The sequence below is a fragment of the Moschus berezovskii genome, chromosome 24 (assembly GCF_049115385.1).
Source record: "Moschus berezovskii isolate FMDL1 chromosome 24, NW_MosBer_1.0, whole genome shotgun sequence".
NCBI lineage: Eukaryota > Metazoa > Chordata > Mammalia > Artiodactyla > Moschidae > Moschus > Moschus berezovskii.
Genome location: NC_142483.1, coordinates 16,794,310 through 16,808,521, shown reverse-complemented (window position 1 = coordinate 16,808,521; position 14,212 = coordinate 16,794,310). Strand labels below are relative to the sequence as shown.

Here is a 14,212-nt window from a genome sequence, read left to right as displayed (position 1 = left end):
ATTCTCCCAGAAGTGGGATTGCCAGATCAAATGATACCTTCGTTTTTCCTTCTTGAAGGAACCAAAATACTGTATTTCACAGCACTACCAATTTGCATTCCTTCCGGCAGTGTACAAAGGTTGCATATTCTTCATGCCCTCTTCAGCATTTGCTGTTTGGAAACTTTCTGATGATGGCCATTCAAACTGGAGTCAGTTGATAATTCGTCGCAGATTCTAATTGTTTAAGAATTGGCTTATCATTGGCTTTTTCTTAACAACAGTATAAATAAAATATACCTCTTGAATTTTCTTCTTGAAAGCCAGCCCATTCAAAAATTCTTTATCTTCAGGGGCAGGTATTATTTATTTGCAACAATGCAAATCTTGTGGATGTTAACTATGATAGCAACAGGGAGTCAAGTTGCTGTTATGAGAAACGGCCACAAGATGGGAGTACTTTCCCATTCCCAACCTGGAAAATAGAATTGAAGCCTTTTAGACAATCCCAGGGACGGCGGAGCCTGGTCGGCTGCCATCTATGGGGTTGCACAGAGTCGGACACGACTGAAGCAACTTAGCAGGAGCAGCAGACGAAGTTGTGTTCCTGATGGTAAAGGAGACGGAATGGGGGGAGAACAAAGACCCAAGGGCTTGTGACTCTTTACCTCTGCCCCCCTTCCTTACCTATTCGCCTCCTCCCACCCCTCTCAGCCAAAGCCCAAGTCCTACAAAAGTGTTTTGCCAAGAGTGCTGAGGGTCAGTAGGTAGGGTAACTCTAAGCAAACTGGCTTTACTTGGGACCATGCCCGGAGGAGCTCTGGAGGGCAAAGATTCTGAGAGATCTTCCTGGCATGCCGCTCCACTGTCCTTTGGAGGCATGAGTCTAGGTTTACCTGAAAAGGGCCCACCTGCATGCCGAAGCAGTGGTTTTATTCAGAGAGGACCCGGCACTTTTGGTAGAAGTGGGGATCATTTGTTGGCACGACCTCCTGAGCAGCCTCAAACTCACACCACTCCTGCTTTGGGAGCCGAGTCTACTCAGGTCTAGGAATAAGAAACCAGCCTGGGTGACTCAGGTCCAGGAGAAAAGAATAGACAGTTTTTGCTCTTATGACTGTTTGGTTTATTTGGATCTTCTCTTGCAGTGGAGTTGATGTGCATCGTTCTCTTTGAGTTCTTCAGCTCCTTGATTCACTTCTACGTAGGCCTGTACCTATAATTTTGCAGATTCTCATCCCATGATGGTATTGTAGAGTGTTGAGGCAAATTTCCTGGGCCCTTCTGTGGGTCTTCGGCTATGATATATTTTTATGTGCATTTCCAGTGGTTTGGGGCCTCCCCATTGATCCTGCTCCCTGCTTCCCCCTGCCAACCTCCCCATCTATGCCTTGGCAATGGTGTGTTTCACGTGTAAGCCTGTGAGCCTGATTTTTGTGTGGGACAATACTAGGTTTCAATCATGTTTTAGATATCACCTGTAAGTGAAATCAGTCACATTTGTGTTCTGTCTGCCTCACCGGACTTAGTGTGAGCCTCTTCTGGTCCACTGAGTTGCTTAAAACAGCATGATTTCATTGTGTTTTTGGACTGAGTAACTGACCACTGAGTATGGGTGGCATGCCTGCTTTCTCTGTTCATCTGTCCTCAGACACTTGGGTCGTTTCTCTGCCTTCAGTTCAGTTCAGTCTCTCAGTCGTGTCCGACTCTTTGTGACCCCATGAATCACAGATTGCAAATAATGCAGACACGACCATTAGAGTGCCTGTGACTTTTGCAAGGATGCTTTTCTCTGGGTATCCTTCCGGGAAGAGATACACGATCTTGTGGTAGCTCCATTTTTCTTTTCTTAAACAAACATCCAGACTGTTCTCCAGAGTGCCTGTTGCCAGTTTACAGTCCCACCTCAGCATTGGAGAGTTCCCTATTCTTCCCCCACTCCACTCCCCAGACCCGGGGAGCCTTTTCTGAAGTGTTGATTTTGTAATGATTGCTGTCAAAGGATGCCTGGGTGTCTTTGTCTTGGGGTCTTTTTCCTCCTTAGAGATCCTGAGCATTTTCATTTCAAGTGATTTTTCTCTGTGACAAAGAGTGTAAATAAAATATGGCTGTTGAAATATACATGTGGAGGGTCGGCTGTATTTTGAGTTGGGTTTTCTTTAGGTGCCGCCATGGACCTTTCTTGGTCGGGGAGGTCATCTGCATCCCCAATCCTGTGAACCTTAAGTACTCTGCAGCCATCAGTCTTCTCGTTGCAGTTCCAGAAAATGTCCACCAGGCGGCAGCACTTCTTCATGCCCCACTTTGTTCACTGGGCCATCCTTCCTGGGTTGTCAAGGAGAGTGGAAGGTGCCCAAGGGCTTGTGTCTCTTTACCTCTGCCCCTCTTCCTCTACCCCTTCGCCTCCTCCCGACCACCTCAGCCAAACCCCAAGCCCTGCAAAAGTGTTATGCCGAGGTCCTGAGTGTCAGTTGGTGGGGTGACTGTAAGCAAGCTGGCTGTAATCAGGAACCACAGCCCCGGGAGCCCTGCAACCCTGCGCCTCACAGCTCTTCCAGGCACGCCTCTCCACCGTCCTTCGGCGGCTTGAGGCTCGGCTTAGGTGAAAAGGCCCCACCTGCATCCTGTGGTGGTGGTTTCATTCAGGGCACCCCCGGCCAAGTTCTGATCGAAGCCGGGCTCATTTGCTGGCATGTCCTCCTGAGCAGCCTCAAGCCCACCCCAGTCCTGCTTTGGGAGCCGAGTCTGCTCAGGTCTAGGGTTGGTCCAGGGCCCAGGGGAATTGCTATGGTTAGAAGTCCACTATTTTTTCTTATTTGTGTCTGCTGAATGTACTGTGTTCTTTCTCCTCTGGTTTTTTAAAATATTTTCTCTGTTTCCATTCTTGACTCTGTGCCAAGTTTTGTTCATTTTGTACTTTATCCTGCTTGGTATTTGCTGCACTTCTGCTATCTGTGTATTACTTTCTTTCTCCAGAAAATTCTTATCATCTTTTAAAGTATTTCTTCTACCCAGTTTTTCTCTCACCTGTCCTTCTGGGGCTCCAGTTACATGAATTAATATTTTTGACTATTTTATATTGTCTCACATGTCTCTTATGATCTGTTTCTGTTTTGTTTTTCATTGTTTTTATTATCTGTGCTTTAGTTTGGTACTTTTATTGACTTATCTTTAAGATTCATGATCCTTTCTTTGGCTTTGTTCAGTCTACCAATAAGCCTCTCCAATGAACTGTTAATTTTATCAATTTTATTTTTTTCAGCTTTATTTTATCCAGTTTGATTTTATTAAAAGGTCTCATTTCTTTGCTTAAATTCTTCATCTTTTCATCTATTTTTGTAATATTGTCATGTTCTTTTTATACATTTATAAAAGTCATTTGATTTTTTTGTCAGCTAATTACGACATCTGAGTCATCTGTGAGTTATTTTATTTACTGTGTTTTTTTCCCCTACTGATCAACAACTCTTTTTTTTATGACTGTTAAAAATTGAGTAGAAAATAAGAGGGTGAATTGGTAGTATTTTCCTGTAGGAAAACCATGTTTTTTTTTTTCCTTTGTAAGATAGCTAGGTTGAGCTGCTGATCTTTTCAACCAGGAGCTGACCTGAGCCAGAGTCTTGTTGCACAAGGATTGGTCATTAGTTTATCTCTGATTTCAAATGTCTTTAGAGTGAGAATTGTCCTAGTCCATGATAGGATCCTTCCTCTAGCAGCATTTTGGGATAAAAACATCCGAAGACTAAGAAAATCTCTTTCTGTGGGGATTTGTAGCTAAGCCTTTGATTTCTTGTGTCACTTCACACTCGGCAAAAGCATAGGCAGTGGAAAAACCAGCTTTATATTTGAAGCTCCTCCAGATTTATACATCACAGGAGCCTACATGGTCATTAAAATATCTGTCAGTTTCTGCTTACTTCAGCAAACTCCCTCTGCAGTATAGCAGGTCAGTCCAATGCCTACCTGTCTGTACTTGCTTCTAGAAGTAAAACTAGCAGCTGGTCTGTGTGAAAGGTTCATCCCTCTCTGAAATTTAGTTCCTTTAGACTTGTGCTCAGTGCTTAGCCACTCAGTCGTGGCCAACTCTTTGCAACCCCTTGGACTGTAGCCCACCAGGCTTCTCTGTCAGTGGAATTTTCTAGGCAGGAATATTGGAATGGTTTACCATTTCTGAAATTTAGTTCCTTTAGACTTACATGTATCCAAAATCCTCCTGTGTGTTTACAGTTTTTATAATTTTTGTAACCTCTGTGTGTTTCTATTTACCATAATGTGAAGGATTGTTCGGCATGTCCTTCTATATCCTAATCAGAAGTGAAATTCTGGAAAAACTAATTAACGTTTTCATGCAGCATATACCCAATGCTATGATGCCATGATCATCAATAACTTATAATGGGGAACACTAATTTTTTTAAGTATTTTAATTCTATTTTTTCCTTTCTTAAGTTAAAAAAAAGGTTTAAGAAATAGTTTACAAATATAAGAAGACACAATTTTATTATTTCTAAATGAAAAATTTATATTTATAGGATATGAATGATATGATTTATAATAGCATTTTGTAGAAATGCATTCCATTTTTCTTTTATTTTAGGAATTTTTGGAATGTGCTCATGAAGCCTGCAAAGTACATAATCTTCAGCCTGTTAAATTTTTTCTTGAAAAAATGATTCAGACATATGAGATGATGATCGTTAGACACGGGTAAGATTATAGATAGTTAGATGCCATAGTTAGCTGTTATTGTTTAAGTTAAACTATTAAAACAACTAAAATTTGTAAACCAAAAGAGTCAGCAAATTTTGCTAGGTGCAGTAGGGAGCGACCCTCCACCCCCACTCTACCCCAACTAATCTCCATTCCAGTGACTTGAAAGCAACGCGATATTTCTCTCTCATGCTGCTGCTGCTGCTGCTAAGTCACTTCAGTCGTGTCCGACTCAGTGTGACCCCATAGACGGCAGCCCACCAGGCTCCCCCGTCCCTGGGATTCTCCAGGCAAGAGCACTGGAGTGGGTTGCCATTTCCTTCTCCAATGCATGAAAGTGAAAAGTGAAAGTGAAGTCGCTCAGTCATGTCTGACTCATAGCGACCCCACGGACTGCAGCCCTCCAGGCTCCTCCGTCCGTGGGATTTTCTAGGCAAGAGCACTGGAGTGGGGCACCATCGCCTTCTCCGTGTTCTCGTGCTACATGAGAGAAAAGACTGGAAAGGAGTGCTCCTTCAGTCAGTGATGCGGCACCAATGACCCTCCACAGTTTGCCCCTTTGATCATCAAATACGTTATTTGTTTTACTTCATGACCATTAAACACACTTTTACTTTCCCAGGGAGGCAACCCAACAAAGTTCCAATCAATGAACCAGACTCAAAGTCTAGAATCTCTAGATGCTGTGTGATAGTCTGTGTATCAGATTTGGAAGCTGTTCCTCTTGCTCCAGAGATCTAAAAATAGAAAAACAAGTTATCTGCCCTGCACACATCCAGTATTATAATAGTGGGTTTACCAGAACATGATTACCACAGCAAATACTCACATTCAGAAAGTGAAGAAACAAAGCCAATACTTGTCAGTAGCAGTTCTGAAATTCAGCAAGGCATGTTGGACCCGAATTCCAGAGATAGACTGACTGTGAAAGTACTTCAGTAGTTTGTACAGGCCCTTCCAGGGAGTCAGAATCATTTTATATATAATTTATTGTAAAAGGGAATCATTAAGTGGCTCTGGCCATTTTGTATTCATGATTACATATATATGTATATATATATATTTTTGTTTTTTTTTCCTTCTGAGACAGCCTCCCCTACCGATTGTATAAACTGCTGCTGCTGCTGCTGAGTCCCCATAAAACCTGGGTATACTTCTGTTTGGCTTTGTTCCCTGAGAGGGGTTTTCCAGGAACCTGTCCTCTGTGGACTTTGGTTCAACCTTGTGAGGGGTCGCCCCTCTCCATTTTCTTCCCTGGTCACATGTGAGGTGGATAATAGAGAAAATTTCCTTGAGAACTGAAAAATGTTTTCAGCCGGCTCTCTACCTGTAGAAAGTTGATGTCTTAAAGGGCATGAGTTTTTAAAGGGAGATTTTTTTTTTTTTAAAAAGCTCTTTGTATTATACAAATTTTCAAACATATGTAAAAATAGAGGGAATTAGTACAGTCAACCCTCATGCATTCAATAACTAAGAGTCTTTTTTACATCTTAAACATTCACAATGTGTTTTTGCCTAGACTCATGGTTTCTTTGTCAGTCAACTCTCTCAGAAACTTAATAAGCTTTTTTTCCATTTGATTCCAGGTGTGCCAGGAGCCACCAGTGGTCCTTATTAAGTCATACCTTTCTAAACGTCCTTGTAGTATCCTTGAACCTATCTGACTTAGTTGGTAGGCCCACATCCTTAATCTGTTTTCCCTAAATTATTTCACCATCTGGAAATGATTGCTGGGAATCATATTAACCTCTCATATCTTATAATGAAGTGATACAATGCCCCTGCTCTTGATTTGGTCTTTGATACTAGGCTAAGTTCATCTTTGTTGTTCAAAGATTTTCTCAACTTATCTCTTACCAGTTGCAGATGAGCGTAAATCACCTCATTCAGTCTCTCAAGTCTCTATTTCTCAGCTTTCTCTACTTTCATTCCTGCTTGCAAAGTGGCCATATTTTCCTGAGCTCATTTCTTTTTGTAGTTTCTTGTTAAACGCATCCCTCAGCTGCCAATATATACTAATAATTTTCTGTTTACTATCTTTTCCCCCTAAAACCACAATTTCAATAGTTTTATTATCTATCTCCCAGATTATCTCAAGGGATAAAGTTACCAAATGTTTGATCACTCAGTTCAGCTCAGTTCAGTCGCTCAGTCGTGTCCGACTCTGCGACCCCATGAACTGCAGCATGCCAGGCCTCCCTGTCCATCACTAACTCCCGGAGTTTACTCAAACTCATGTCCATTGAGTTGGTGATGCCATCCAACCACCTCATCCTCTGTCGTCCCCTTCTCCTTCTGCCCTCAATCTTTCCCAGCATCAGGGTCTTTTCAAATGAGTCAGCTCTTTGCATCAGGTGGCCAAAGTATTGGAGTTTCAGCTTCAACATCAGTCCTTCCAATGAACACCCAGGACTGATCTCCTTTAGGATGGACTAGTTGGATCTCCTTGCAGTCCAAGGGACTTTCAAGAGTCTTCTCCAGCACCATAGTTCAAAAGCATCAATTCTTTGGCGCTCAGGTTTCTTTATAGTCCAACTCTCACATCTATACATGACCACTGGAAAAACCATAGCCTTGACTAGACGGACCTTGGTTGGCAAAGTAATGTCTCTGCTTTTTAATATGCTGTCTAGGTTGGTCATAACTTTCCTTCCAAGGAGTAAGCGTCTTTTAATTTCATGGCCGCAGTCACCATCTGCAGTGATTTTGGAGCCCAAAAAATAAAGTCAGCCACTGTTTCCACTGTTTCCCCATCTATTTGCCATGAAGTGATGGGACTGGATGCCATGATCTTAGTTTTCTGAATGTTGAGCTTTAAGCCAACGTTTTCACTCTCCTCTTTCACTTTCATCAAAAGGCTCTTTACTTCTTCACTTTCTGCCATAAGGGTGGTGTCATCTGCATATCTGAGGTTATTGATATTTCTCCCGGCAATCTTTATTCCAGCTTGTGCTTCCTCCAGTTCAGCGTTTCTCATGATGTACTCTGCAAGTAAGTTAAATAAGTAGGGTGACAATATACAGCCTTGATGTACTCCTTTTCCTATTTGGAACCAGCCTGTTGTCTTATGTCTAGTTCTAACTGTTGCTTCCTGACCTGCATACAGGTTTCTCAAGAGGCAGGTCAGGTGGTTTGGTATTCCCATCTCTTTCACAGTTTTCCACAGCATAGCATTAATTCCCAGTCATTAGCCTCTGGGAATGACACAGTTAACAGTTAATTTGCCACCCACAACTTAGCCTCTAAGCCAGTGCCCGTTATTTTAGTCTCTCTCTCTTTTTTTATCATGGCAAGAGTACCTTTCTCCCTTCTAGGTACCAATTTCTATCAGTAAGGACGGACTAGGTTATTCAGAGAAACAATCTGTACCCAAATCTTAGTGACTTGAGAACAAAGGTGTATTTCTCAATCATACTGTTTTCAGTGTAATTTAACAGGGAGGTTCTGCTCATCATAATTACTCAGTTCCCAGGCTGTTGGATGGAGAAGGAAATGGCAACCCACTCCAGTGTTCTTGCCTGGAGAATCCCAGGGACGGGGGAGCCTGGTGGGCTGCCGTCTATGGGGTGGCACAGAGTCGGACACGACTGAAGCAACTTAGTGGCCGCAGCAGCAGCAGCAGGCTGTTGGAGCAGCCACTGTCTCAACATTGTGGGTCACAGCTTGCTAGAGGGAAAAGAGAGAGCTCTGTAGGGTCCCTTATCGGCAATTATCTCTCCTCTGCCAAGTAACACTCATCATTCCCATTTATTGCTCCTTAGTCACCTAGTAGTCCTGAAAGAGAGCAGGACGCCTACTATGTGCCAGCAGAGAGGAGATTCAGAGGTATTTGGCAAAGAGCACTGTAGCAAGTGAAAATGAGGAAAAGTGAATCCTCTCCACCTCCCTGCTTAGGAAACCTAAGTCATTAAAGTTTTTTTCTTAAGTATGCAGTTGTTTCCATTTTCATTTGGAAAATTTTTATTGTCTTTTGTAGATAAAGGTATTAATATTGACAACTTGATTTAGAGATCAGTTAAATGTAACCACCTTATATCTGAGTCAAAGTAATATAATTTCAAAAATTATATGTAGTAATTATCATAGGGTGAAAATTTCTATTCAAATATATAGGTAAATAATTTAACTTACCATTAGTTTTGAGAATCTTATTGTATAATGACTTCTTTTCCTTCATAGTTTTATGTTAGTAGGAGAGCCTTTTGCTGCTAAAACAGAAGTTCTGCACATGCTGGCTGATACTCTAACTCTTATGAATGAACGTGGCTATGGAGAAGAAGAAAAAGTCATTTATAGGACTGTAAACCCCAAATCCATTACTATGGGCCAACTTTTTGGACAGTTTGACCCAGTGTCCCATGAGGTAATCCACAGTAGAAACATTCTCTACTCTTATTGACAAGGCACAGTAAGCCAAGAAATTTGAAATATTTTTATGTTATCACTTTATAGTTTTTTAAAGGAAGCTTTCCAACTCTTCCTCTTTCCCTCCTCAGTGGACTGATGGCATTGTGGCTAACACTTTTAGAGAATTTGCCTTATCAGAAACACCTGACCGGAAATGGGTTGTATTTGATGGTCCCATTGACACTTTGTGGATAGAGAGCATGAACACAGTACTGGATGATAATAAAAAGGTAAACCATCATGATTAAAAGCAAAACAGATGCACAGTATATTTAATGCTGCTGCTGCTGCTAAGTCACTTCAGTCGTGTCCGACTCTGTGTGACCCCATAGACGGAAGCCCACCAGGCTCCCCCGTCCCTGGGATTCTCCAGGCAAGAACATATTTAATGCTACTGAGCTGTAAACCTAAAATGGTCAGCATGGTAAATTTATGTTATTTTTTTTACCACAATTTAAAAAACAAAGCCGATACAGACATGCTTAAGCATGTTATATGTCCAACAACTAAATCCCATCTAGATCTGATAGACAGAGTGCCTGATGAACTATGGACGGAGGTTCATGACATTGTACAGGAAACAGGGATCAAGACCATCCCAAAGAAAAAGAAATGCAAAAAAGCAAAATGGCTGGCTGAGGAGGCCTTAAAAATAGCTGTGAAAAGAAGAGAAGTGAAAAGCAAAGGAGAAAAGAAAAGATATACCCATTTGAATGCAGAGTTCCAAAGAATAGCAAGGAGAGATAAGAAAGCCTTCCTCAGTGATCAGTGCAAAGAAATAGAGGAAAACAATAAATGGGAAAGACTAGAGATTGCTTCAAGAAAATTAGAGACACCAAGGAAACATTTCATGCAAAAATGGGCTCAATAAAGGACAGAAACGGTATGGACCTAACAGATGCAGAAGATATTAAGAAGAGGTAGCAAGAATACACAGAAGAACTGTACAAAAAAGATCTTCACGACCCAGATAATCACAGTGGTGTGATCACTCACCTAGAGCCAGACATCCTGGAATGTGAAGTCAAGTGGGCCTTAGGAAGCATCACTACGAACAAAGCTAGTGGAGGTGATGGAATTCCAGTTGAGCTATTTCAGATCCTAAAAGATGATGCTGTGAAAGTGCTGCACTCAATATGCCAGCAGATTGGAATACTCGGCAGTGGCCACAGGACTGGAAAGGGTCAGTTTTCATTCCAATCCCTAAGGCAATGCCAAAGAATGCTCAATGTACATTAGTAAAGTAATACTCAAAATTCTCCAAGCCAGGCTTCAGCAATACATGAACTGTGAACTTCCAGATGTTTAAGCTAGTTTTAGAAAAGGCAGAGGAACCAGAGATCAAATTGCCAACATCCGCTGGAGCATCAAAAAAAAGCAAGAGAATTCCAGACAAACATCTGTTTCTGCTTTATTGACTATGCCAAAGCCTTTGACTGTGTGGATCACAATAGACTGTGGAAAATTCTGAAAGAGAATACCAGATACCAGACCACCTGACCTGCCTCTTGAGAAACCTGTATGCAGGTCAGGAAGCAACAGTTAGAACTGGACATGGAACAACAGACTAGTTCCAAGTAGGAAAAGGAGTACATCAAGGCTGTATACTGTCACTCTGCTTATTTAACTTACTTGCAGAGTACATCATGAGGAACGCTGGACTGGAAGAAGCACACGCTGGAATCAGGATTGCCAGCAGAAATATCAATAACCTCAGATATGCAGATGACACCACCCTTATGGCAGAAAGTGAAGAAGAAATAAAGAGCCTCTTGATGAAAGTGAAAGAGGAGAGTGAAAACGTTGGCTTAAAGCTCAACATTCAGAAAACTAAGATCATGGCATCCAGTCCCATCACTTCATGGCAAATAGATGGGGAAACAGTGGAAATAGTGGCTGACTTTATTTTTTGGGCTCCAAAATCACTGCAGATGGTGACTGCGGCCATGAAATTAAAAGACGCTTACTCCTTGGAAGGAAAGTTATGACCAACCTAGACAGCATATTAAAAAGCAGAGACATTACTTTGCCAACCAAGGTCCGTCTAGTCAAGGCTATGGTTTTTCCAGTGGTCATGTATGGATGTGAGAGTTGGACTATAAAGAAACCTGAGTGCCAAAGAATTGATGCTTTTGAACTGTGGCGTTGGAGAAGACTCTTGAGAGTCCCTTGGACTGCAAGGAGATCCAACTAGTCCATCCTAAAGGAGATCAGTCCTGGGTGTTCATTGGAAAGACTGATGTTGAAGCTGAAACTCCAATACTTTGGCCACCTGATGCAAAGAGCTGACTCATTTGAAAAGACCCTGATGCTGGGAAACATTGAAGGCATCAGGAGAAGGGGACAACAGAGGATGAGATGGTTGGATGGCATCACTGACTCAATGGACATGAGTTTGGGTAAACTCTGGGAGTTAGTGACGGACAGGGAGGCCTGGCATGCTGCAGTTCATGGGGTTGCAAAGTCAGACACGACTGAGCGACTGAACTGAACTGACGAACTCAGAGCCTGGTGGAAGGATTGTTTCATATCAGATGAGAGGGGAGCAGGAAAGGTGAATGTGTGGCTTTAATAGTGGAAATTTTGAAGGCAGATTCTTTTTTTCTCGATGTCCTCATGGAGTGATTTATTAGGATTCCATCTCACAAGGCAGTGGGTAGGTGGCAGGGACTCTTAAGCCCCTAATAAACGGTTTGCATGTGAGCATGCCAACAGTGCACCAGGTCAAGGGCAGACATGGTGCTACAGAGGCGACCTGGACACAGAACCTGGGGCAAGGAACAAGGCTGGGGTGATGGATCTGTTAAGAGGGGCCCCAACCCTCATAGACTGAAGAGGAAAAATAAGACTCATACTTCTCGTAAAGCGCCCATTTGCTGGGTACTTTCTTTCTCCTTATCTTGAAAAATAATAAAAACACGGGAAAAAATATCTCAAAAGAAAGGAATAAAATCGTAAGAAGGCGAGAGATGGGAGGCCAGAAGGAGCCTGACCACGGTAGGGCTAGGGCCTCTGCCCCCTGCGCCTCAGCCTCCTCCCTCTTGCCCCAGGGGCGGGCTCCCAAAGCCCCACCGGTGGGTCCTGAGAGAAGGTGCGGGGCCTCTACCGGCCTGCTGCTGGGTTCAGTTTGGGTTTGGGCCCAGCGAGCAGGGGCACCAGCTGTGCGATCTCTCTGGGTTCAGCCCCCACAGGTCTGGGTCCCCCAGAGGCCGACAGTCCCAGGGGCAACTGGTGGGTTGATGCACTCCCCCTGCTCTTGGAAATGCGGGAAGGAGGGCCGCGCGAGGGTGTCCGGGTGCCCGCAGGGCGTCATGGCCTCCTATGCGCAGGTGGGTGGCCGTCGGAGGCGTCTGTCAGTCTGGTAGCCCTTTCCAGCCGTGGGGCAACGTCCTTCAGGGATGGATTCTTGGGTAAGACACTCTCCCGGAAGAGTAGATTTCCCAGAGAAGGCTCTTGAAACTGTCAGGGCCTTGGGGGCCTCCCTCTGGACTGGCAGCTTGCGGGTGTCCTGGGTGCTGGAGGCCTCCTCGGTCAGGCCGGAGCCGCTGACCTGGGCCACGTGGTCCCTCGGACACCAGCAGCTGCAGGTGTCCCACGGCCTCGCTGACGTCTAGGTAGTCTCCTCCCAGTACCGACTGAGCCCTCGCAGGTAGTCCCCCAGGGCCCCTCAGCTGTGTTCTTGGCCATGGTGTAGACCCGCCTCCCTCCTCTCCGGTCAGGCCCAGAAGCTGCACCAGGTGTACACTGAAGTTGCATCGGGACCCAGGCTTCAGCCAGGAAGGCCTGGACAGGAGCGTCATTCTTAACGGCAACTTTGTTCATTCCTTTGGTAGTTGCCCAGCATCATGCCTCCAAACTCTCCGTTCCCAGTGGCCTGCACCAGCTTCAGGCCCTTCCTGTTCAGCGCCTCGGTGCCCTCCATGACGTTTGGCCTGTCCCTCCGACCTGAGGTTCAGTGCTCCTCCAGTTGCCTGAGGTCCTCGTGGGTGCTGAGCTTGCTGGCTTGGTCCAGAATGCGGTGGCGTCCCCAGGGCTAGCCAGTGGTCTCCCGCACCAGGACAGGCCTGTCTGGTGGGCACAGCAGCCGCTCTGCCTGCTCCGCGAGGCCCGTGGAACCAGGATGTGAAGCTGAGTTCTATGCCTCTGCCTTCACGCCCTCTGGCTTCTGGACGTGGTTGGCTGGGGCGATGCCCTTGTGGCTCACCTTGTTCTTGGCTTTGTACCAGTTGGGGTCCTTGGTGACAGCCACTTGGTGAGCATGTCTTCTTTGCCCAAGGGCGGGTCTTTCTTGGTAGCGCAGTGAAAGTTTTACTTGGCAATATAGTCTGTATAGGAGGGCCAAGCAACCTGAGTTGCTGACATCTTGCGTTCCCCCAGTCACAGGAAGGTCGACCTGTCACTTGGTGCCATAAAAGCGCTGCCGTCCCGGCCCCCTCCCTGCGGGCAGCATCAGTGGCCCGGGGAACAGTCCATGGTGTGGGGAGGGGCGCAGGGGTCCTGGGGGCTGCGGTACGAAGAAGTCTGTGTGTGAAAGAAAGGGGAGGAGAGACAGCCAGACAGAGGCAGGGGGATGGCTCTGCGCCCCGGGTCTAGGAGGGAAGAGAGGTGAGAGGGTGGGGATGGGGTTGGGAGGGAGTTCGGGGTAGTAAACAATGTAGCTGGGCCGCAAACCACAGTGGTTCGACTTGGGGACATGGCGCTGGCAGCCCAGGGCTGCCCCCGGCCTCTGGATGGGGGCCAGTGGGTCCCGGCGGCCACAGTCTGGCTCGGTGGGAGAGACGGGCAGTCCAGGTGTGGCCCCGACACCGCGGCAACCTGAATTGACGAAGTCTTGGAAGATTTGACAAATCCTTTGGATGATTTTTTTTTTTTCTTTGTGAAGCGGTAGACCGTGGTTCTTTGTACACTAGAGAAAGGGGAAGATTTAAATTAGCCATCAAGGAAAATGGAAAAGAGAGCTGCCTAGGAAAACGAAGAAGCATATCTGGGTGTTATGGAGAACCTGATAGACTTGAAGACCATGAATTCTAAATTTAGTGCCAAGGTCTGCCTCTGTGAGATTTTCTCTACCAAGCTAAGCACTTTAGATGTCGGTGTAGTTCAGGTTGCTAGACTG

General features: G+C 44.9%; 1 protein-coding gene and 1 pseudogene across 1 annotated transcript in view; one reads left to right on the top strand and one right to left on the bottom strand.

Annotated features, from left to right (window-relative positions):
- The window catches only part of DNAH12 (dynein axonemal heavy chain 12), a 182,956-nt gene that overhangs the window by 67,797 nt on the left and 100,947 nt on the right, over window positions 1–14,212 (top strand). The window contains exons 30-32 of the mRNA XM_088831634.1: window positions 4,577–4,686; window positions 8,869–9,052; window positions 9,186–9,326. Of these exons, the coding sequence (XP_088687760.1) occupies window positions 4,577–4,686; window positions 8,869–9,052; window positions 9,186–9,326 (435 nt within the window). The remainder of the gene's footprint in view (window positions 1–4,576; window positions 4,687–8,868; window positions 9,053–9,185; window positions 9,327–14,212) is intronic.
- LOC148774008 (tyrosine-protein kinase CSK pseudogene) lies at window positions 12,406–13,018 on the bottom strand (annotated as a pseudogene).